The sequence below is a fragment of the Panthera leo genome, chromosome B1 (assembly GCF_018350215.1).
Source record: "Panthera leo isolate Ple1 chromosome B1, P.leo_Ple1_pat1.1, whole genome shotgun sequence".
Taxonomy (NCBI): domain Eukaryota; kingdom Metazoa; phylum Chordata; class Mammalia; order Carnivora; family Felidae; genus Panthera; species Panthera leo.
Window position 1 is genome coordinate 187,017,696 of NC_056682.1, and position 25,719 is coordinate 187,043,414.

General features: G+C 39.8%; 1 protein-coding gene and 1 pseudogene across 1 annotated transcript in view; one reads left to right on the forward strand and one right to left on the reverse strand.

Annotated features, from left to right (window-relative positions):
* The window catches only part of ADGRA3 (adhesion G protein-coupled receptor A3), a 134,396-nt gene extending 132,744 nt beyond the window's left edge, over nucleotides 1-1,652 (forward strand). The window contains exon 19 of the mRNA XM_042936795.1: nucleotides 75-1,652. Coding sequence (XP_042792729.1) covers nucleotides 75-1,317 — 1,243 coding nt within the window. The 3' untranslated portion in view covers nucleotides 1,318-1,652. The remainder of the gene's footprint in view (nucleotides 1-74) is intronic.
* Nucleotides 1,653-9,102: 7,450 nt separating this feature from the next.
* On the reverse strand, nucleotides 9,103-18,010 carry LOC122218533 (annotated as a pseudogene).
* Nucleotides 18,011-25,719: the final 7,709 nt, after the last annotated feature.

Sequence of the window (25,719 nt, forward strand, 5' to 3'; positions counted from 1 at the left end):
CTGACTCTCTTGCAGTTCCTGGCACAGTTAGTTGCCATGCAGCATCTGAACTGGTTTCCCATTTTCTTTCCTAGTTGCTGGATGGCGTGGGAACCCTCCTTGGGAGCCTTCTACGGGCCTGCCAGCTTCATCACGTTTGTGAACTGTATGTACTTCCTGAGCATATTTATTCAGTTGAAAAGACACCCTGAGCGCAAATATGAGCTGAAGGAGCCCACGGAGGAGCAGCAGAGGCTGGCGGCCAATGAAAATGGCGAAGTCAACCATCAGGATTCCCTGTCTCTGTCTCTGATTTCGACGTCAGCGTTGGAAAATGAGCACACTTTTCATTCTCAACTTTTGGGGGCCAGTCTTACCTTGCTCTTATATGTCGCCCTGTGGATGTTTGGGGCCTTGGCTGTTTCCTTGTATTACCCTTTGGACTTGGTGTTCAGCTTCTTTTTTGGAGCCACGTGTTTGAGTCTCAGCGCATTCATCGTGGTTCACCACTGCGTCAATAGGGAGGATGTTAGACTTGCGTGGATCATGACCTGCTGCCCCGGCCGGAGCTCGTACTCCGTGCAGGTTAATGTACAGCCCCCCAGCTCCAGTGGCGCGAACGGAGAGGCGCCTAAGTGCACCAACAGTAGTGCAGAATCTTCATGCACAAACAAGAGTACATCGAGCTTCAAAAATTCCTCCCAGGGCTGCAAGTTAACCAACTTGCAGGCTGCGGCGGCTCAGTGCCACACCAATTCCCTGCCTTTGAACTCCACGCCTCAGCTTGATAATAGTCTGACGGAACATTCAATGGACAATGATATCAAAATGCATGTGGCACCTTTAGAAGTTCAGTGTCGAACAAATGTGCACCCAAGCCGCCATCATAAAAACAGAAGTAAAGGACACCGGGCAAGCAGACTCGCCGTCCTAAGAGAGTATGCCTATGACGTCCCAACCAGCGTGGAAGGCAGCGTGCAGAACGGCTTACCTAAAAGCCGGCCGGGCAACAATGAAGGACACTCGAGGAGTCGAAGGGCTTATTTAGCCTACAGAGAGAGACAGTACAACCCGCCCCAACCCGATAGCAGCGACGGCTGTAGCACGCTTCCCAAGAGCAGCAGAAATTTTGAAAAGCCTATTTCAAATAGTAGTAAAAAAGATGCCTTAAGGAAGCCAATTGTAGTTGAGCTTGAAAGTCAGCAGAAGTCTTACGGACTCAACTTGGCCATCCAGAATGGACCAATCAAAAGCAGTGGGCAGGAGGGCCCCTTGCTGGGTACAGATAGCACCGGCAACGTCAGGACTGGGCTATGGAAACACGAGACTACTGTGTAGGGTAGCGGCGGTGGGCTTCCTGGGCACAAATCCGTACAGACCGTGTTGTCCACATTCCTTGAAGCCAGGACTATGTAAAAACAGACTGTTTGCAGCCACCTTAGGGATTCAAAACAATTTTGAATAAACTTTGAAGTTTGGGGTCTTATTTTATACCCCCCGATTGTTGCTTTTTTTATGAATTAAAAAGAAAAGCCCTCTAAAGCATCGTTTTCATTGTCAAAGCACCAGCAGGACTTTGAGCATCTGAAATGTAATTTCTTGGAATCTGTGTATCTACGTAACATTTCAGGCTTGTATTTAATATAATAAATAGGTGTTTGTCATTGTTTCAGTCTCACATTTTTTTTTTACTGTTTGCTTTTGAGAGAGAGAGAGAGAGAGAGAGCACATGCGCGCACAAGTGGGGGAGGGGCAGAAAGAGAGGGAGACACAGAATCCGAAGCAGGCTCCAGGCTCTGAGCTGTCAGCACAGAGCCCGACTTGGGCTCAAACTCCTAGACCGTGAGATCATGACCTGAGCTGAAGTCAGATGCTTAACCAACTGAGCCACCCATGTGCCCCATACATTTTTGTATTTTATAATAGAAGCATGTAGTTCTATTTTAATTGTGTTTATACATGGGGATATTTTAATGAGAATTCTATGTAAATCAATTAGCAGACTCCTACATAATTAACTCCACTGATTATGACATATAAATCAAAACTTGTTTGGATTGATGTATTTTATAAATACAGTTTTAAATGCTACAAGTTTGTAAAAAGATCTCACGGAATTTTTTTTTTTTTGAAATGGAAATGCCTCAAAAGCTGTCTCTACATTGAATTACTTTGTCTTATCACTTTGGTCCTCTTAATATTGTTTTGTCACTTTTGTGGCTTTTCAGTGATTTATATTTAGGTTTAGTTTTCTTAATCATTCCTTCCCCCCACCCCCCAGCACATACATTATCCTTGAATGTAAATGAAGTACAACCATACAAGTCAGCTTCACATTCACTTACTCTGAGTTCTTCAGTATTGGCTGTTCTGTTGGCTGTTACTTTGTTCTCAGATAAAGTTCCTCAGGTACTGATCTTTAAATTACAGTCTGAGGGCAAAAGCTGCTCTGATCCAAATGTTCCCCTTGGTCATTGATGCACTGCGGTCCTTAACCATGTTTGGTCCTTAGTCTCAATGGAGTCCATTCCTGGAACTCTTTTTTTTTTTTTTTTTAAAGTTATTTAATGTGTTGCATTATTTTTAAAAATGTTAATTTCAGCATAGTTCATGTGCGGTGTTGTATTAGTTTACATTAGTATACGTTACTCAGTGCTCATAATGATAAGTGTGTTCTTACTCCCCTTCACCTACTTTAACCATCCCCCCACCAACCTCCCCTCTGGTAACCATAGTCATTTCTCTGACTATTTCACTTAGCGTTATACTCTGTAGCTCTTTCCATGTTGTTGCAAATGGCAAGATCTCATTCTGTTTCATGGCTGACTAGTATCAAATTATACGTGTGTAATATAATCACAGAGCCCAACGCAGGGCTCAAACTCACATGCCATGAGATCATAACCTGAGCCGTGTGTATATAAGGTGATATATATACATGTACACACATTCATACCACACCTTCTTTATCCATTCACCTATTAACGGACACCTGGGCTGCTTCCATAACTTGGCTATTGTAAATAATGGTCTAATAAACATAGAGGGATATATATCTTTTTGAATTCGTGTATTCATATTCTTTGGGTGAATACTATCGTGGTTGAATTACTGGATCATATGATCATCCTATTTTTAATTTTTTGAGGAACCTCCATACTGTTTTCTACAGTGGCTGCACCAGTTTGCCTTCCTACCAACAATCCACAAGTGTTCCTTTTTCTACATCCTTGCCGATGCTGATTGTTTCTTGTGTTTTTGATTTTGGCCATTCTGACAGATGTGAGGTGATACCTCATTGTGGTTTTGATCTGCATTTCCCTGATAAGTGATGTTGAGCATCTTTTCACATATCTGTTGGCCCTCTGGATGTCTTCTTTGGAGAAATGTCTATTCATGTCTTCTGTCCATTTTTTAATTGGAGGTTTTTTGTTTTTTAGGTTTTATTTGGTATTGAGTTGTATCCGTTCTTTATATATTTTGGATACTACCCTTTATTTGATTTATCATTTGCAAATATTTCCTATTCAGTAGGTTGTCTTTTAGTTTTGTTGATTTTTTTCTTTTGCTGTACAAAAGGTTTTATCTCTTTCTTTCTTTCTTTCTTTCTTTCTTTCTTTCTTTCTTTCTTTCTTTCTTTTTCTTTCTTTCTTTCTTTCAAGAGAGGGTGTGACGGAGCAGTGACAGGGGCAGAGGGAGGGAGAGAAAGGCCATCTTAGGTAAGCTCCATGCCCAGTGCAGAGCCTGATTGCAGGGCTTGATCTCACAACAGTGAAATCATGACGCAAGCTGAATTCAAGAGTCACTTAACCCACTGAGCCACCCGGGCACCCCTGTGTGGGAGCTTTTTATTTTGATGTAGTCCCTGTAGTTTATTTTTGCTTTTGTTTTTCTTGCCTCAGGAGAGATACCTAGAAAAATGTTGCTATGGCCGATGTCAGAGAAATTACTGCCTCTGCTTCTAGGATTTTTAAGGTTTCAGGTCCTACATTTAGGTTTTTAATCCATTTTGAGTTTATTTTTGAGTATAGTATAAGAAAGTGGTCCAGTTTCATTCTTTTGCATGTGGCTGTCCAGTTTTCTGAACACCATTTGTTGAAGAAACTTCTTTTTCCCATTGTATATTCTTGCCTCCTTTGTGGAAGATGAATCAGCCATATAATTGTGGGTTTATTTCTGGCCTCTCTATTCTCTTCTATTGATGTTTATTTCTGTTTTTATGCCAGGGTCATACTGTTTTGATTACTACAGCTTTGTGGTGTATCTTCAAATCTGGGACTGTGATACCTCCAGTTTTGTTCTTCCTTTCCCGGATTGCTTTGGCTATTTGGGATCTTTTGTGGTTCCATACAAATTTTAGGATTGTTTCTTCTAGTTCTGTGAAAAATGCTGTTGTTACTTCGATAAGTGTTGCATTAAATCTACAGCTTGCTCTGGGTAGTGTGACAATTTTAACTCTATTTGTTCTTTCAGTCCGTGAGCATGGAATATCTTTCCATTTGTTTGTGTTGTCTTCAGTTTCTTTCGTCAGTGTTTTATAGTTTTCAGACTGTAGATCTTTCACCTCCTTACTTAAGTATATGCCTAGGTATTTTATTATTTTTGATGCAATTATAAGTGGGATTGTTTTCTTAATTTCTCTTTCTGCTACTTCATTTTTAGTGTATAGAAATGCAGTGTATAAGTTAATTTTGTGTCCTGTGACCTTACTGAATTCATGTGTCAGTTCTGGTAGTTTTTTGGTGGAATCTTTCAGATTTAGTATCATGGCATCTGCAAATAGTGAAAGGTTTATTCTTCCTTACCAATTTGGAAGGCTATTATTTCTTTCTGTTGTCTGATTGCTGTGCCTAGGACTTCCAGTACTATGTCGAATAAAAGTGGTGAGAGTGGACATCCTTGTCTTCTTCCTGACTTTAGGGGAAAAGCTCTCCATTTTTACCCACTGAGTATGATGTTTGCTGTGGGTTTTTCATATATGGCCTTTGTTATGTCGAGGTATGTTCCCTGTAAACCTACTTGGTTTTGAGGGTTTTTATCCTGAATTGATGTTATACTATCCATTGTAATGATCATATGTTTTTTTATCCTTTCTCTTATTGATGTGATGTAGCATGTTGATTGATTTGCAAATATTTAACCATGCTTACATCTCAGGAATGAATCCCACTTGATCATGGAAGATGATTTCTTTCATGTATTCTTCAATTTGGTTTGCTAATAATTTGATGAGGCTTTTTGCATCTTTGTTCATCAGAGATAGTGATCCATGGTTCTCTTTTTATGTAGTGTCTTTATCTGGTTTTGGTAGGGTGATACTGGCCTCATAGAATGAGTTGGAAGCTTTCCCTTCTCTTCTATGTTTGGAAAAGTTTGAGAAGAATAGCTATTAACTCTTCTTTAAATGTTTGTTAGAATTTACTTGTGAAACTGGTCCTGGACTTTTCTTCGTTGGGAGTTTTTTGATTACTGATTCAATATCATTGCTGGTAATTGGTCTGTTCAAATTTTGTATTTCTTCTTGGTTTAGTTTTGGTAGATTATATTTCCAGGAATTTATCCATTTCTTCTAGGTTGTCTAATTTGTTGGCATATAATTTTTCATAATATTTTCTTATAATTATATTTCTATGGTGCTGGTTATTATTTGTCCTCTTTCATTTCTGATTTTGTTCATTTGAATCCTTTTCTTTTTTTATGATTCTGGCTAAAGGTGTATCAATTTTGTTGATGTTTTCAAAGTACCAGCTTGTTTCATTGCCCTATTGTTTTGTTTTTTAGATATTATATATATTTGTCTAATATCTAAATAATATACTTGTCTTATTTTTAGTTTATTTCTGCTCTAATATTTATTATTTCCTTCCTTCTACTGGTTTGGGTTTTTGTTTGTTCTTTCCTAGCTCCTTTAGGTGTAAGGTTAGGTTGTTTGAGGTTTTTCTTCTTGATGTAGGCCTGTAAACTTTTCTCTGTTGCTATAAACTTCTCTCTTAGAACAGCTTTTGCTGATCCCAAGGATTTTGGGCTGTTATAGTTTCATTTTAACTTGTGTCCACGTATGTTTTGGTTTCTTTTTGATTTCTCAGTTGGCCCATTCATTATTTAGTAGTGTGTTATTTAACCTCCATATATATGTGTTCTTTCTAGATTTTTCCCTGTGGTTAAATTTTTAGTTTCTTAGCGTTGTGGTCAGAAAAGATGCATGGTATGACTTGCATCTTTTTGAATTTGTTGAGACTTGTTTGGGTGCCTAATATGTGATCCATTCTGGAGACTGTCTCACGTGCACTTGCAAAAAATGTGTATTCTGTTGTTTTAGGATGGAATGTTCTGAATATATCTGTTAGATCCATCTGGTCCAGTGTGTCACTCAAAGCCATTGTTTCCTTGTTGATTTTCTGTTCGGATGATCTGTCCATTGATGTGAGTGTGGTGGTAAAGTCGCCTACTATTACTGTATTACCATCTATTACTTTATGTTTGTAATAGCTGCTTCTTGTATTTGGGTGCTCCATGTAGGGTACATAAATATTTACAATTGATATATCCAATCGTAAATTGGATTTGTCCCCTTATAATATGGTGCTCTTCTTTGTCTCATTACTTTTTAAAAAAAAATTTTTTTAATGTTTTTATTTATTTTTGAGACAGAGAGACACAGAGCATGAGCAGGGGAGGGGCAGAGAGAGAGGGAGACACAGAATGTGTGAAGCAGGCTCCAGGCTCTGAGCTGTCAGCACAGAGCCCGACGCGGGGCTCGAACTCACAGACAGCGAGATCATGACCTGAGCTGAAGTCGGACGCTTAACTGACTGAGCTACCCAGGCACTCCTTGTTACTTTGTTTTAAAGTCAATTTTGTCTCATATAAGTATGGCTACCCTGGCTTTCTTTTCACATGCAGTTACATGATAAATGTTTCTCCATCTCTTTACTTTCAGTCTGCAGGTGTCTTTAGGTCTGACCTGTCTCTTGTAGACAGCATATAGATGGACTTATTATTATTATTATTATTTTATCCATCCCTTCACCTTAGGTCTTTTGATCGGAGCATTTAGTCCATTTACATTCAAAATAATTATTGATAGGTATGTGCTTACTGCCATTTTGCTATTTGTTTTATGGTTGCTTTTGTAGTTTTCTCTGTTCCTTTGTTGTCTTGCACTCTTCTGTCATGGTTTGCTTGCTTTCTTAGTGATTGACTTGGATTCCTTTCTCTCTTTGTCTCCTGTTGTTTAGTTTGTTGTTATTTTTTTGCTCTTATTACTAGTTTTTGATTCGTGATTACCATTAGGTTTGTATATAATATGCATGTAGCAGTCTATATTAAGTTGATCGCTTAAGTTTGAACCCATTTTTTTCTAACTTCTCTCCCCTCCCACATTTCAGGTATTTGATGTCTTACTTTACATCCTTTTATTTTGTGAATCCCTTGACTTACTTTTGTAGATATACTTATTTTTACTGCTTTTGTGCACCGTATTCTTATTACTACTTATGGTCTTTCCATTTCACACAAAGAGTCTCCCTTAACATTTCTTATAGAGCTGGGTTAGTGGTGATGAATTCCTTTAACTTTTGTTTGGGAAACTTGATCTTGTCCTATTCTGAATGATAACCTTACTGGATACAGTATTCTTGGCTGTAGTTTTTTTTTTTTACTTTCAGCACTTTGAGTACATCATGCTACTACTCCCTTCTGGCCTGTAAAATTTCTGCTGAAAAATCAGCTGATAGCTTTATGGGGTTTCCCTTGTATGTAACTGCTTTCTTTTCTCTGGCTGCTTTAAAATTTTTGTCTTTATCACTACTTTTGGCCATTTTATTTTATTTATTTTTAAATGTTTATTAGAGAGAGAGAGAGAGAGAGAGCAAGGAAAGGAAAGAGAGAGGGAGAGACAAAGAGGAAGAGAGAAAATCCTAGTCAGGGATTGTGGTGAGTGGTCAGCACAGAGCCTGATGCAAGGCTTGATCTCATGAGCTGTAAGTAAGATCACAACCTGAACCAAGATCAAGAGTTGGACCCTCAACCAACTGAGCCACCCAGGCATCCCTACTTTGGGTCATTTTAATTACTATGTGTCTTGGTGTGGACCTTCTTAGGTTCATTTTTTGGGTGCTCTCTGTGCCTCCTGGATCTGGATTTCTGTTTTATTCCCCAGATTCAGGAAGTTTTCAGATACTAGTCCTTCAAATACATTTTCTGCCCTCTTTTCTCCTTCTGAAATACCTATAATGCAAATGTCATTACTCTTGATGGTGTCACTGAGTTTCCTAAGTCTATTTTCATTTTTTGTTACTTTTTTCTGTTTTCTGTTCATCTTATTTGCTTTCCATTATTCTTTCCACCTGGTTACTAGTCTGTTCTGCTTCTCCTGGTCTACATTAATTTCCTCTAGCATATTATTAATTTGAGCTACTGAGTTCTTCATCTCTGATTGGTTCTTTATGTTTTCTCTCTTTGTCAAGGGTGTCACTGAAGTCCTCCACTCTCAAGTCTAGTGAGTATCTTTATGACCCTTACTTTAAATTCTCTGTTAAGCATATTACTTCCTCCATTTCATTCAGCTCTCTTGCTGTGATTTTGTCCCTTTTTTTTTTTTTTTTTTTTTTTTCATTTGGGACATACTCCTCTGTCTCCTTGTTTTGTCCAATTCAATTCTCTCTGTCTGTTTCTATGTGTTAGGAAAGTCAGCTTTGTCTTCTGCTCTTGAAAGTAGTGGCTTTATGGAGAAGAGGGCCTATACTGTCCTGCAGTGCAGTCTCCAGAACCTGGCACTTCAATGGTGTCTCCTGTTTGTGTTGCATGCGCACACAATGTTGTGGCTGAGCCACTTTCTCCTTCAGTCATCTGCGATGGTTCTCTTTGCCTGTTGTGGGCAGGTTTTGGTCCCTGTGTTGTTAGTGGGCCAGTGTGGTGCAACCTTGGGCTTAAGTTGGACCAAGTATTTGCCAGAGATGCAATAGCACTGAATTGCTGGGTGCTTTCTCGGTCTTATCTCCTGAGAAATTCTCCTTGTTGAATAGGGCCCGCAGTTCAACAGAACAGGTCCAAATGTCTGCCTTCACCTCTGGGGCTGTATTCAGACTAGTGTGTGGTTATCTTCTCTCCCTTGGGTGGGAGTCACTTTGGAGTGGTGCTGGCCCCTTTCAGAGCTGCTTGCCCATTGGCAGGCTTGTGGCACGGCTTTGGATGAACTCCAGACAAGAGTGAAGTGGAGGGGATTGATCTGCAGAAGAACATGGTGGTGGGGCACATGGTGCCCATTAGGTCTGCCCTGGTCTCCTGTGAGAAAGGATCGAGGCAGGTCAGGTGGAGGGAGTGGATCTGCAGAAGTACAAGGTGAGGGGTGGGGTGGGGCAGAGGGTGGGCTTTGTGCTGATAGCAAGCCTTGTATGGGTCTGCTGCCGGAGAGGCCTGGCTGCAGGGGGTGTGTCCACAGGGAAAAACACTGGGTGGGGCATGGTGTTAGCAAGTTAGGTAGTGAGTGTTGACACTGTGCTGATTCTCACAGGTGTCCATGTATCTAGACTGGGGTGCAGGGCAGGGAAATGGCACCTGCCAGCTTCTTTGTTCCTGGGAAAGTCTCCCAAAGATCCCTGCTCCTCTGTGATTAGTCACGCTCTGAGATTAGTAAGCAAATCTCTCCCGTATGCCCCAGGAATTTTTCAGACTACTGCCTCTGTGCTGTTATCTCAGTAGGGCTGTTTGCAGTTCTGTCTTCTTAAGGGTGGTGATTCTATCCTGTGCTCTCATAGAGCCCAGACTGCTGATTTTTAAAGTTCTGAGTGTTAAGCCCTGCTGGTTGTAAGAACTCAACAAATTTGGCCTCTTGGTATTCAAAGCCAAAAATAGGGATTCATGTTTCCCATGCAAGCTCCTTGGTATGAGAGTGTTTCTTTGCCCCTCTCTACACCTGTGGTGTCCCTCCCTCCTGTGGACAGTCCTGTGGGTGTATTTAGCTCCTGACCTTGTCTCTGCCCTCCTACCCTCTTTGATTGTTGCCTCTTCTCTACATTTGGCTGTGGAGAGTCTGTTCTGTCAGCCTTCAGGTCCTTTTCTGGGTTATTTACACTGATGTGGCTGTATCCAGGGATGAGGTGGTCTTAGGGCCCTCCTACTCCACCATCTTCCATGAAAGTTCATTTCTGGAACTGTTTTGAAGGTCAGATAGGGTCTGCCCTGACTCTGTGCATCCGGTCCCTCTGATAGGTGAGGCAATGCTTGAGAAGTGAGGCACAGCTCAGATCTGTTTGTGACAACTGCCTAAAGGTTTGAATCAGATCAGATTCAAAGTGTACATTCAAGAAATATTGACTCAAGTTTAGCTTGATAAACCCCAAATCTGAGAGAGATACCACTTAACTTCTATAGAGTGAATATCAGGGACACCACAAGATCACTTATTAGAGGGTAAGTGTTCACTTGTCATTGGATTACCGCATTAGAAATAAATTATTTTGCTTTGCAATAATAAAACTGGTAGTTCTGTTTAAGCCTTTGTCAAATGTCAGTTTTAGAGACATTCTTTTGGTGGGGGAAGCAAACCAATGGATAGATCCTGACCAAATGGATGGATTCAACACTTGCACGTTGGACCACTGCCTGGCCCAGGGTCTCCTGGTAAGTTGATATATGTATGCAGGATGACGTGTAGAAATGGTAAAGATAAACTAAAAAGAAGTGAATGGAGTGATAATGCCTACTTCTTTATTGCTATTTTAATTTTGCTCTTGTATTTTGTAAAGCATCAACAATGTGTAACGTCTTTCTCTGACCCATAGGTTGACTCCACATAGGGAAAAGAACTTTGTTCCTCTGCTTTTTCCTACCTCACAGGAAGTGAGGAATTTCCCCTCCTGGAAACGTTCACCATTCAGTAAGCATCTGTTAATTTAAATATAACTTTGTGTAGATAACAGAAGACAAGAAGGCTGGGCCTAGGGGAGGGGTGGAAGACAGAAAACATCAAATACTTGGAATAAAATGAAGATTCTACTAAAAATATTTGGAATGTGTTGATATTCCAAGCGTAGAAAGTGATGAGCAATGACTTTGTGCATTATACTCCTAGTGTTTGACTGAGTTAACGTTTGATGTTTGCGTGTAGGAAATGAAGAACACATTGTATCCCCTTACCTTTGTCCTTTTTGATTTATGGCTTGTGGCTGGTGGAGGTTTCTTTATTTTTCACAGGAGCATAAAACTGTTAAGAGAGGTTTCAGTTTTCTCAGAGAATTGGCTCATTCATTTTCCCGATTCAAAAATGTTGGCAAGTGAGGCTCAAAGAATTTCTGCCATGCCGAACATGTTGGCGGGTTGTGCCACATCTAGGAGCATGACCTGTTTCCTCATGCTGCGGCCACCATGCTTTGCAACACATCGCGTAGCTTCTCTGGAGGCAATCACTCATGCCCTCACGGTGCTTATGATCTGTAGTTTCCCCAAACTTTATTCTCATCCCAGTTCTTTTGTTTGCGTTTTAATTTCATAATAAGGTATAACTGGTCGTGTTCTGATTAAGGAAACACACCTGATTTACTCTTTTATTCCACGGAAGGTTTTTAATCATGTTGTCACACACTGCGTAATATAATAACATGATGTTATTTGCTAGTATTAAACGCCAACCTCTGATTTTAGGTAACAGTTCGAAATCAGGTTTGTGTTTGAGTATTTGTGTGACTAGATTTATATACATGTATAAACATATATTAATATTTCAGCTTGTAATCGGTGGCAACTAATTAATTTCTAGATAACAGGAATTTTTGCACATGCAACTTAATGTAACTTTGTATCCATGTTCAATATATTTCTATAAATAGATAGAATGTTACAGACAGATGGCAACTTATATATAGATGCTTAGGCATAGATTTTGCTCATTATTGAAAAGTAAGAAAGTTAAAACATTTAAACCTATGTGTTTCAGGCATTGAGATCAGAATGCCTAAGCTGAAGTTGGTTGAGACCATAAAAAATGAGGAAGTAAAAAAATTAACGGAAAGCATTTGATCTAGGAGTTAAACTAAACCATCAAGAAAAGTGAGTCCTACAACAGCAATCCAAAATTTAAAGCAAATGTTAATTGTCTTTTTCTTTTCAGATTCCCAGAATCATTTAATTATTTTAATATTCATTCCAGTGCTTTCATCTGAGAGGCGATTTGATTATTTATAGCTACTTATGATAGTGTTTCCCAAACTTGGGCCATTCCATTATTCTTGCCAAGATTTTGTCATATCTTCCTAATATTTATAGTAATACTGTCATATGGGTCAACTCACCTATTTTTCAATGAAATGCAAGTAACAGTAAATCCAGTACATTTTTTTTGGCTAAATGAAGCCAGCTCCTCAAGGAGAAATGTGTAAGTGTCCGTTCTGTGTGTTCACTTAGTTACTGTAGACTGACTCTCCCTGTCTTTCCACCTTCTTGGTGAACCTGGTGCTACACGTGATGAAACCCCCAGCAGCCCTTGGACGTAGCTTTCCTTCAGCTTCTTTTCACTGGGGATGCCAGTGGCTCAAAGGTGGATACCAAGTGTGAACTTACAGGACCCCCGTTATAGTCAGTGACAGACCACTACCTACGCTTTTAGAGTTGGATGCTCAGAATTAATTCCTAGCCATAATCTCATTAGATTTTTTTCAGCAAACTTTTTCAGCAAGCTTTATATTGTTTGAAATATGTATTGTCCTTCTAATTGTTATGTCTACAAAACAGTGGAAGAAAAGTGTGTGTGAGTGCATGTGTTTAATCCATTACTGCTGCCATTATCCAGTTTGAGAAGGTACTGATGACAATTCTTATCAGAATATTCCGGGCATTTTGGGGACCCCGGGTGGCTCAATTAGTTGAGCGTCCGACTCCTGATTTGGCCTCAGGTTATGATCTCACAGTTTGTGAGATCAAGCCTCGTGTTGGGCTCCCTGCTGACAGCACGGAGCCTGCTTGGGATTCTCTCTCTCCTTCTCTCTCTGCCCCTCCTCCCTTGTCACGTGCATATGTGTGCACACTCTTTCTCTCTCAAATAAATATTTTTTTAAAAGAATATTCCAGGCATGTTTTTAAAAGTTCAAAATGTTTCTAGAGGGTTCTTGAGACACATTCACTGTGTAAAGAATCCAGCTAATCAGAGTGTTCGTATGAACAAATAGATATGCAGAATATGATTGGTCACAAAGCCAGGAGTAGTCATGAGTTCCCAAAGTCATGGGGACTTTGAGTCATGACTCAAAGAAGATTGGGTCTAGGAAGATACTCTACACGAAAGTAATGAATTTCCACTACTAAGCAGGTTTGTTTTGTTACTGGTATCCATTCCTATATAAGACTGAGTAAAAATGTTTAGCGGGCAACCATGATTAACAATTTTTACTGCTTAGTTAAGTATTTCCTTTTAAATTTTGTATTTTAAGAATGTACATTTTAGTACCTTAACACAGTAAGGCTTTCTTGCTGAAGCAGTGGTCTGGTATGTATGTTACTAGCCTGGCAGTGCTCCTCAGGGGTTCTTACCCAGGCTCTGCCCGCTCCAAGTCCTTCCTCAGAGAATGGTTGGTAGCACCGGGGAGGGTTTTATGAATCAGGCCCAGGAGATGGCATATGTCATTTCTGCCCCAGCCCACTGGCCAGAGTGCAGTTGTGGCCACACCTACCTGCAGAGTAAGCTGGGAAATGAAGTCGAGCTGTGTGCCCAGGAAGGAAGGGGAGATGGTTTGGTGAACAAATAACCAGACAGCCACAGGAATAGATTCCCAGGATGTACACCAGTGAACTTTATTCCCACCTGTCTTCCTACCTGTTGAAAATCTTACTTTTATAAAAGCACTGATCCATTATGAGTTCCAAACAAAGATGTTAGATTTTACATCAGTTTCTAAATTACGTAATGGCCAACTATTTTTTTTTTGAATTTACATCCAAATTAGTTAGCATACCATTTAGCCCCCCCCCCCCCCCCCCCCCCCCCCCCCCGCATATAGTGCAACAATGATTTCAGGAGGAGATTCCTTAGTGCCCCTTACCCATTTAGCCCCTCCCCCCTCCCACAACCCCTCAATCATATGACTTCACTCATATGGGGACTTTAATGGCCAACATTTTTTTTTTTTAGTGAAAGCTTATTTATTTTTTAATTTTTTTTTAAAATATGAAATTTATTGTCAAATTGGTTTCCACACAACACCCAGTGCTCATCCCAAAAGGTGCCCTCCTCAATACCCGTCACCCACCCTCCCCTCCCTCCCACCCCCCACCAACCCTCAGTTTATTCTCAGTTTTTAAGGAGTCTCTTATGCTTTGGCTCCCTCCCTCTCTAATCTCTTTTTTTTGTTCTTCCCCTCCCCCATGGACTTCTGTTAAGTTTCTCAGGATCCGCATAAGAGTGAAAACATATGGTATCTGTCTTTCTCTGTATGACTTATTTCACTTAGCATAACACTCTCCAGTTCCATCCACATTGCTACAAAAGGAATGGCCAACATTTTTAAAAGAATTCAGTAAATAGGGGGAAGTTCGGTATCCTTTCTGATCTGCGTCCTTCATATTCTTATTTAGCAATGATTATATTGCAAGGCGCTTCTGCCGAAATTGAAATATATTTACAGCTGTTATGTAATCAATCCCCAGAACTTTTTGGTCTTGCAAAACTGAAATTCTACACCCATTAAACAACTCTCCATTTTACCTTCTGCCCGGTTTTGGCAGCTACCATTCTACTTTGTTCCTCTAAATTTGATTATTCTAGGTACCTCATGTAAGTGGGATCATACAGTATTTGTCTTTTTGTGACTGGCTTATTTCACTTAGCATAATGCCCTCAAGATCCATCCATGTTGTAGCATGCGTCAGAATTCCTTCCTTTCTAAGGCTGTATGCTGTGTGTATACATGTGTGTACATTCCATCGTATGTATGTTCCACCTTTTCTTTACCTGTGTGTATCTGCCGATGGACATTTGTTTGCATTGCTTCCATCTTTTGGCTTTTGTGAATGATGCTGCTATGAAGACCAGTATACTACACATAGATATTTGAGGCCTTGTTTTCAATTCTTTCGGATTTATATCCAGAAGTGGAATTGCTGAATCATATGGCAATTCTATTTTTAATTTTGTAAGAAACCACCATAATATTTTTTCCTGAAGCCTGTACCATTTTACATTGTCCCCAATTGCACAAGGATTTCAGTTTCTCCATATCCTCATCCAAACTTCTTTACTTCTATTTTTGATTCTTAGTAGTCTTCCAAAAGGATGTGAGGTGATATATCATTTGGGTTTTGATTTACATTTTGCTAATGATAAGTGATATTGAGCATCTTTTCATATTTTTGTTGACCATTTATGTGTCGGTGGGGAAATATGGAGGTCCTTGGTCTATTTTTTCATTGCGTTACTAGGTTTTTTTGTTGTGGAAGTGCAGGTGCTTTATATGTTCGATAGTGAACCTTCATACAAGGTATGATTTACAAATATTTTCTTCCATGCTGTAGGCTGACTTTTCAATATGTTGATTGTGTCCTTTGACACACAGAAGTTTTTAATTTGATGTCCTATTGATCAATTTTGATTTGTGTTCCTTATGTTTTTGGTATTATACGTGCCAACCTAATGTGATGAAGTTTTTTTCTTCTAAGTGTTTTATAAAGTCTTACATTCATCTTTTCATGTGCCTGTTGGCCATTGAATGTCTTCTTTAGAGAAGTGTCTATTCATGTTTTCTGCCCATTTCTTCACTGGATTATTTGTTTTTCGGGTGTGAAGTTTGGTGAGTTCTTTATAGATTTTGGATACTAGCCCTTTGTCCAACAGGTCATTTGCAAATATCTTTTCCCATTCCGTTGGTTGCTGTGTAGTTTTGTTGATTGTTTCCTTTGCAATGCAGAAGATTTTATCTTCATAAGGTCCCAGTAGTTCATTTTTGCTTTTAATTCCCTTGCCTTTGGGGATGTGTCAAGTAAGAAATTGCTGTGGCTGAGGTCAGAGAGCTCTTTTCCTGCTTTCTCCTCTAGGGTTTTGATGGTTTCCTGTCTCACATTCAGGTCCTTCATCCATTTTGAGTTTATTTTTGTGAGTGATGTAAGAAAGTGGTCTAGTTTCAACCTTCTGCATGTTGCTGTTCAGTTCTCCCAGCACCATTTGTTAAAGAGACTGTTTTCCATTGGATATTCTTTCCTGCTTTGTCAAAGATTAGTTGGCCATACTTTTGTGGGTCCAATTCTGGAGTCTGTATTCTATTCCATTGGTCTATGTGTCTGTTTTTGTGCCAATACCATGCTGTCTTGATGATTACAGCTCTGTAGTAGAGGCTAAAGTCTGGGATTGTGATGCCTCCAGCTTTGGTCTTATTCTTCAATATTACTTTGGCTATTCGGAGTCTTTTGTGGTTCCATACGAATTTTAGGATTGCTTGTTCTAGCTTAGAGAAGAATGCTGGTGCAATTTTGATTGGGATTGCATTGAATGTGCAGATAGATAGCTTTGGGTAGTATTGACATTTTAACAATATTTATTATTCCAATCCATGAGCATGGAATGTCTTTCCATTTCATTGTACCTTCTTCAATTTCCTTCATAAGCTTTCTATAGTTTTCAGCATACAGATCTTTTACAGCTTTGATTAGGTTTATTCCTAGGTATTTTATGATTCTTGGTGCAATTGTGAATGCGATCATCAGGGAAATACAAATCAAAACCACACTGAGATACCACCTCATGCTAGTCAGAGTGGCTAAAATGAACAAATCAGGAGACTATAGATGTTGGCGAGGATGTGGAGAAACGGGAACCCCCTTGCACTGTTGGTGGGAATGCAAACGGTGCAGCCGCTCTAGAAAACAGTGTGGAGGTTCCTCAAAAAATTAAAAATAGATCTATCCTATGACCCAGCAATAGCACTGCTAGGAATTTACCCAAGGGATACAGGAGTGCTGATGCATAGGGGCACTTATACCCCAATGTTTATAGCAGCACTTTCAACAATAGCCAAACTATGGGAAGAGCCTAAATGTCCATCAACTGATGAATGGATAAAGAAATTGTGGTTTATATACACAATGGAATACCACTTGGCAATGAGAAAGAATGAAATATGGCCTGTAGTAACGTGGATGGAACTGGAGAGTGTTACGCTAAGTGAAATAAGTCATATAGAGAAAGATACCATATGTTTTCACTCTTATGTGGATCCTGAGAAACTTAACAGAAGACCATGGGGGAGGGGGAGGGAAAAATAAGTTAGAGAGGGGGAGAGAGCCAAAGCATAAGAGACTCTTAAACACTGAGAACAAACTGAGGGTTGATGGGGAGTGGGAGGTTGGGGAAAGTGGGTGACGGGTATTGAGGAGGGTACCTGTTGGGATGAGCACTGGGTGTTGTACAGAAACCAATTTGACAATAAATTTCATAAAAAAAATAAATAAATAAAATAAAATCTTTCATTCACATCTTTGATCCATTTTGAGTTCAGTTTTGTATTTCTTTTTCATCTGTTAGCATTTGATGAACCTCCATCTATTGTGGCTTCAAGCTACCAGGACACAGCAGCACCCCCCCCACCTTTCCCTCCCTCCCCCCCCTCCCCCCCCCCCCCGCCAAATGTTTAATTTTCTCTCCAGCTCTTATACTGAAGAATTTGGCCTTCATGATGACAGGCTGTTTTGGGAGCTGTCCCTTCCCCAAAACTTTGTAGTAGTCCGATTGCACGAGATCAACAAGAGGAGCAGCGCTGGTCTTCCTTCTGGCAGCATTTACATGTGTCTGCTCGCTGACCGAGGTCCACAGTTTATCAAGGTTGACAGTTGGGCAGAAGCTCTTATCCCTCTCTAAGTGGTAATGCCTCATACCAACTTTTCCAAAGTAACCCAGATGATATTTGTCAAAGTTCATCCTATAGTGATGCATTACCCTGGCCTCCTGAGTGCTTCTGGTGTTTGCTGATGGGCGGCCGTGGCCTTGACTTGCACGGCCTGCCGGTTTTCAGGTCTTCCACAGTCTGGTTGGCAGCCCAGATGAAAGAGCCATTTTTGTGTGGTTTGTAAGGATCCAACTTTATTTCTTTGGCTTGTGGATATCCAGTTTTCCCCGCACCATTTGTTGAGGAGACAGTCCTTTCCCCATTGGATGTCTTAGCACCCTTGTTGAAAGTCATTTGACCCTGAATCTGAGGGTTTACTTCAGGTCTGTCTGTTCCACTCCATTGGTCTATATCTCTTATCTTTATGCTAGTACCGTACTCTTTTGATTACTGTCCTTTGTAAAAAGTTTTGAAATCAGAAAGTGTGAGACCTCCAGGTTTGTTTGTTTGTTTGTTTGTTTTTTGAGAGACAGAGCATGAACGGTTGAAAGACAGAGAGACAGGGAGACACGGAATCTGAAGTAGGTTCCAGGCTCCGAGCTGTCAGCATAGAACCTGACGTGGGGCTCAAACTCACAGACCATAAGATCATGACCTGAGCCAAAGTGGTACGCCCAACCTACTGAGCCACCCAGGTGCTCCTGGGTTTGTTCTTTTTTTGACATTACTCTGTTAGTTAGCTAGGGCTACCATAACAAAATACCACAGACTGGGTGGCTTAAACAGCAGACTTTTATTTGTAGTTCTGAAGGCTAAAAGTTTAAGATCAATGTGTGTGCAGGTTTTGTTTCTTAAGTGGCCTTTCTTCTTGGCTTTCAAATGATCTTCTTGCTCTGTTCTCACATGGCCTTTCCTCTCAGTATGCACATCTCTGGTGTCTCTGTATGTACTCAAATTTCTTCTTACGAGGACATTGGTCAGATGAGCCCACCCAAAGGCCTCATTTTAGCTTAATCACCTCTTTAATGGTCCTCTCTCCAAATATAGTTATTTTCTGAGCTATATTGGAAGGGATGTGGTGGGGGGGAGGGTAGAACTTTAACATGAATTTGGGAAGGTACGTAATTCAGCAGATAACAATTACTTTGACTGTTTGGGACCCGTTGAGATTCCATATGAATTTTAGGGTGGATTCTTCTATTTCTGCAGAAAATACTTTTAGGATTTTGATAGGGATTACATTAAGTCTGTAGATCATTTTGAATGATATTGACATCCTAACAATACCAAGCCTTCCAATCCATGAACACAGTATCTTTCCATTGATTTGTGTCTTTCTAAAAATTTCTTTTGGCAGTGTTTTTTAGTTTTCAGTGTATAAGTCTTTCACTTCCTTGGTTAAATATATTCCTAAGTATTTTTATTCTTTTTGATGCTATCGTAAGTGAGATTATCTTCATAATTTTATTTTTGGATTGTTCGTTGTTAGTGTATAGAAACAACTGATTTTTGTGTCTGATATTATTGTATCCTGCAACTCTGCTGAATTTGTTTATTCTACCAGGGATTTTTATTTTTTTCCCTCAAATCTTTAGGGTTTTGTCTATATATTATGTCATCCAGAGCACAGATTTGGGTGCCTTTTTGTTTCTGTTTTTTGTCTAATTGCTTTTGGCTAGGATTTCTAGTGCTATGTCGAATAGAAGTGATAAAAGTTAGCATCTCTGTTTTGTTTCTGATCTTAAAGGAAAAACTTTTCCATTTTTCTTCACTTTTGGGTGGGATATTAGCTGTGGGCTTTTCGTAGATGGCCTTGATTATGTTGAAGTAATTTCCTTCTGTTCCTAGTTCTTTTTATTATTATTATTTTTTTAATATTTTTATTTATTTTTTGAGAGAGAGAGTGAGTGGGAGAGGGGCAGAGAGAGAGAGAGAGAGAGAGAGAGAGAGAGAGAGGGAGACACAGAATCTGAAGCAGGCTCCAGGCTCTGAGCTGTCAGCACAGAGCCGTGAGATTATGACCTGAGCTGAAGTTGGACACTCAACCGACTGAGCCACCTAGGCGCCCCTGTTCCTAGTTCTTTTTTACATTTTTTTTGTTAGAAAACGTACTTAATTTTGTCAAATGCATTTTCTGCATCAATTGAAGTGATCATGTCTCCCCCCCTCCCCGCCCCCTTCATTCTGTCAATGTGGTATATTGACACTGGTTTTTCGTATGTTGAATCACTGTTTCATTCCAGGAATAAATCTCACTTGGTCATGGTGTAGAATCCTTTCAATTTTTTGTTGAGTTTTTGTTGCTGGTATTGTGTTAAGTATTTTTGCACTGATACTCATACAGTCTTCCACCTTTTAATAATGATATTGGAATAGGTGTTTTGTAGATACTCTCTCTGATATTAAGAAAGGGTTTTTTTTTAACATTTTAATTAATTTATTTTTTAATTTAAATCCAAGTTAGCATATAGTGTAAACATGATTTCAGTGGATTCTTTAATGTCCCTTACCCATTTAGCCCATCCTTCCTCCTACAACCTCTCCAGCAACCCTGTTTGTTCTCTATATTTAAGAGTGTCTTATGTTTTGTCCCCCTCCCTGTTTTTATATTATTTTTGCTTCCCTTCCCTTACGTTCATCTATTTTGTATCTTAAATTCCTCATAAGAGTGAAATCATATGATATTTGTCTTCCTCTGACTAATTTTGCTTAGAATAATATAATACCTTCTAGTTCCATCCACGTAGTTGCAAATGGCAAGATTTCATTATTTTTTATTGCCAAGTAATACTCCATTGTGTGTGTGTGTGTGTGTGTGTGTGTGTGTGTGTGCATGTGTATACGCATACCATATCTTCTGTATCCATCCATCAGTGGACATTTGGGCTCTTTCCATACTTTGGCTATTGTCGACAGTGCTGTTATAAACATTGGGGTGCATGTACCTTTGAAACAGCACACCTGTATCCCTTGTATAAATATCTAGTAGTGCAATTGCTGGGTCATAGGGTAGTTCTATTTTTAGTTTTTTGAGGAACCTCCATGCTGTTTTCCAGAGTGGCTGCACCAGCTTGCATTCCCACCAGCAGTGCAAAAGAGATCCTCTTTCTCCACATCCTTGCCAACATCTGTTGCTGCCTGAGTTGTTCATGTTAGCCATTCTGACAGGTGTAAGGTGGTATCTCATTGTGGTGTTTATTTGTATTTCCCTGATGATGAGTGATGTTGAACATTTTTGCACGTGTCGGTTGGCCATCTGGATGTCTTCTTTGGTGAAGGGTTTATTCATGTCTTTTGCCCATTTCTTCACTGGATTATTTGTTTTTTTGGGTGTTGAGTTTGATGAAGAAAGTTTTTAATTAAACAAAGTTAGCTGAGTTTTTACCATGAATGAGATTTGGATTTTATAAAGTGCCTTTTGTTGTATTTAAATGCATGTTCTCCTTTATTCCATTACTATAGTCAAGCACATTGACAGAATTTTGAATGTTAAACTAACTTTGTATTCCTAGGTAAATGCTATTTGGTCATATAATATCTGCATTTTACATATTTTATATAAAACTGCATTTTATGTGCATATGTAATTTTTGGGTTTTTCATCTACATTTACTAGAGAAATTGGTCTAGATTTTTCCTTATAGGGTTTTAGATGTATATTAATTATCCTGGCCACTTAAAACGAGTTGTGGTACTTCAGTCATTCTCTGAAATTTTTGGAGTTTTTGTAAGATTGGTTAGTCTTTTCTTAAATATTTGAAAGAATTTTGGGGTGAAGTTATTATCCTGGTCTCAAGTTATCTTTCATGGGTAGTTTTTAGTTACAGATTCAGTTTTCTGAAAGATCTTGAACTATTAAAATTTGTCTCTATTTTCTTGTTGTGTAAGATGTATTATTTTCTGAAAGAGTCTGGCCACTGCATCAGAGTTGACTAATTTATTGTCCTAAAGATCTCACCTTTCTAATATCCATCATCCCGTAAAGTAGATTATACTAATCTCACCTATTTCATTCCTGATAATGCTACTTTGTATTTTCTCCACTTAAAAGATTCTGTCGTCTTCGAGGTTTGTCACCTGTGCTAACCTTTTCAGAAAACCAACTCTGGTGTCGCTCATTTTGTCTGTTTTGTTTGCTTCCTACTGCTATTGCCTTTGTTCTTCATTATATCTTCTCATGTTTTTGTGATTTACGGTGCTGTTCTTTCTCTGACTTTTTCAAACAGGTTCCTAACCTTCCCTTTTTTAAAAATCTGCTATTAGAAGGGCACCTGGATGACTCAGTTGGTTAAATGTGCAACTGTTGGTTTTGGCTCAGGCTCACGGTTGGTGGGTTCGAGCCCTGTGGTGGAATCTGTGCTGGCAAGAGTCCCTCCTTCCTTTCTGCCTCTCCCCTGCTCGTGCGTTCTCTCTCTCTCTCTCTGTCTCTCTCTCTCTCTCTCAAAATAAATAAACATTTTTTAAAAATCTACACTTAGAGCTATGTAGTTCTCTGTGAATGTTTGGAAATAATGAGAACCAAAACTTTGTATAAATACCTTTATGTTTTCTTTTTTGCTTATTTTAAATAAAATTATAGGCAACTTCTGTTTACCCTAGAGTCTAGTGAGCAACTGATGTTTAAAGTTTCTTCATTATTTCTGTTTTTAACCCTTCCGCTAAGTATCTTCTTACCTGCTGAAGTTTCATAACTTCTCATTTTGCCTGTTTTTTCTTCTTTTTCATTGCCAGTAGACATTTATGGGGTGAATTCCATGGGGTTAAATGTCTAAATGTGCTTCCATATGAGGATACGTTGCCTGAAAGACTCTTCAGTGTAGGCAAAACCCTACAAGAGTATCTTGCCGTAGCACAGTTCTAACTATGATTCAGGCGACGTGCAGATGATTTTCTCTCATAAAATATCCCCTGAAATAGTTCAGTTTTATGAAAAAGTGAAGAAAACTTTGTAGCCTTAGAATTATTATAGGGAAAGAAAACCCAGAAACTTTAAAAGAGGGAGTGGTTTGAGTCAGATTTTTTTAAAGTGTATTTTCCTTATTTTGAGAGAGAGAGAGCGAGCATGGAGGGGCAGAGAGAGACTCCCAAGCAGGCTCTGCACCATTAGCATGGAGCCAGATGTGGGGCTCGAACTCACGGACTGTGAGATCATGACCTGAGCCCAAGTCAAGAGCCAGTCGCTTAACCTCCTGAGCCACCCAGGCACTGCAGATTTTTCATTATAACTTAAAAGTTCTTAACATTGAATGCAGACTATGTTTGAGAAGTGGTGTTTTACGAGACTTCATACATTGTACTGACTTCAGGGTTTCATTTGCAAGCTGACACCATGGCAGGCCTGGAAGGTTTGGTTGGTTTTATTGACAGAAGGCCTTGGTGCCTACAGAGACAGGAATTTGCAGCCAAGATTACCACACAAAACTGAGTCCCCCAGGGCGATAGCCACAGGAAGAAATCTACCAACTTTTAGAGATAGAAAGCAGGGGAGTTTATAAGTCATGGCCTGGGCTCTGGTTTATCTCCTCTGCGAGTGTATAACCACATGGGTTAGTATTTAAATCTTTACTGCCTGCATCCTTCTATGAATATCCTCAGCCAGAGATGGTAAAATAAATGTGGCCTTGCTAGATGCCACTCCAGTGGATGCAAGAAGCTAACATAATACATGCCTGAAAGTACACATTCTCAATGACCTATAGGATTCAGGAGTCCAGATGTCAACCGTCTCTTAGGTATTCAGCACTGTGCTCTCCCAACACTTTGGAATGACCTGCTATAGTTGTGTTTTTGCACCCCTCCGTCTCACTCTCGTCTACAGTGGCTGCCATCCTCACGTAGTGTGATCTCCTGGCCGTAGTTAATTACTCCAGGAATGGGTACATGGCCCAAGCCAAAGCAGGCCGTCTCTTGGGGAATTTGAACTAAAGAGAAATCTCTTCTAGTCACTTGATGGGTAATGTAAAGACTCAGGATCCTTTGGTTGTTACATATTCATTCATGTAACCCTGCAGCCAGAGAGAACAATGCAGAAAAACAGGGGGGAGGAGACAAGAAACAGAGTCCCAAAGGCTTCTGTGAGTGCCTGGGTTTAGAAATTTCAAGTTTAGCTGCATTCCCTACCAGTGAGTTCTGTGCCATACATTCTATCATTGGATCTCCCTCTTCCCCCACTACCTTCTCCCCCTACCTCGACTTTGGCTGAGGTTATAGTTCATCCCAGAAGAGTTCAAACTGATATACCAATAGAGTCCCCACCTCATTTTTTTTGTGGGCTCTCAGGGATTAGACATCTCTGTTTTGATGGAATGTTTGATGGAAGAGATATTCCAGATCTGACAATCAAATGCTACAGTTTCATTTTTGTGTAAACACTCTGATTCATTCTCCTTATTTAAGTAGAAATGCCTAATAATGTATTTATATAAATTATGGCACCATTATATTGTGGATTTTATAAATGCCTTTAGCTATTACACTATGAGGGAGAAGTTGAAGGATGAGAAAATACATTTCTTTAGGCAAAATAGAGTATGCCAACCTCACCTATCACATTTACTATTCTGCAGGTGACGTTTGTGCTCCAGCTAAAATTACTCTTTTTCATACGAACAGAAGATTGGTTGAGTGATAGTTCTTCATTCAAGAAGGCACAGTAAAACTGACTGAAAAGCTTTTCAGAAGCAAAAATACTCTCCTAAAAATATTTTTGTGTTCTACAGAATGTTATTCATTTAATATTCACCTTTGAATATTGAAATTCCTTTTGACTCATTAAATACATTCTGTCACCAAATAGAAGACAAGCTTTAAGAATTTAACAATTCATGAGGATCTATTTATAATTTCATGTTTCTGCTTTAGGGAAATAGTTATGTACAGGATGTTAGAATGGAACTCTCCATGCCTCGGTTTCAACTAAGGTGATGATTCTGTGAATATCAAGATACTGAACGGGGAGAAAGCAGTGCATGCAAACTCTGTAAAAGAAATGTAAAGGCACCTGTTCCACAACTCTGTATCTGTCTGACAGACTAAGGATCAAAGAAGAGGTCTGATAGCTCTTTGTGTGGGGCCTGGAGAAGAGAATTCTTTGGAGGCCTCTTGCCATCCCTGGAGGGATGGAATTTACTCTCTAGTAGAGTGCTACCTTCTTTACCTCGAGCCTGGTGAGAGAGACTTCTGTGAGGAAACAGGGAAGGCTACTATGTATTCCCCCAAATATGTCCACATCTTTTTTTTTATTAAAAAAAAAATTTAAAAGATTATTTATTTGAGAGAGATAGAGAGCAAGCAGGGTAGGGGCAGAGAGAAGGACAGAGAGAATCCCAAGCAAGCTTCGCACAGAGCCCGATGCAAGACTTGAACCCATGAACCGTGAGATCATGACCCGAGCCAAGGTCAAGGCAGGCACTTAACCGACTGAGCCACCCAGGTGCCCCATAGGTATCTACATCTTAATCTCTGGAACTAGTGAATATGTTGCCCCATTTGGCAAACAGGACTTTGGGCTGGTGAAATTATCCTGGATGATCCAGGTGGGCCCAGTGGCATCACAAGGATCCTTTTGAAAAGGAGGCACAATGGTCGGCCAGAGGTGACGTGACGATGGAAGTAGAGGTCAGACCAGTGTGGCATGAGCCAAGGAATACAGATAGCTTCTAGAAGGTAGACAAGGCAAGAAATGGGTTTTCTCTGTTTCTTCAGAGCCCTTAGAAGTAATGCACCCCTTCTGGCTCTTTAATTTTTAGCTCAGTGAAACTGATTTTGAATATCTCCTCTCCTGAACTGTAAAATAATAATCATTTGTGATAATTTGTTACCGTGAAATAGGAAACCAATACACAGATTGCTGCTTGGGTGACAGAGCTGAGTGCTGCTGTTGTGATAGAAGTTGAGAGGCACAGACTCGGGGGGGGGGGGGGGGGGAAAGACGGGT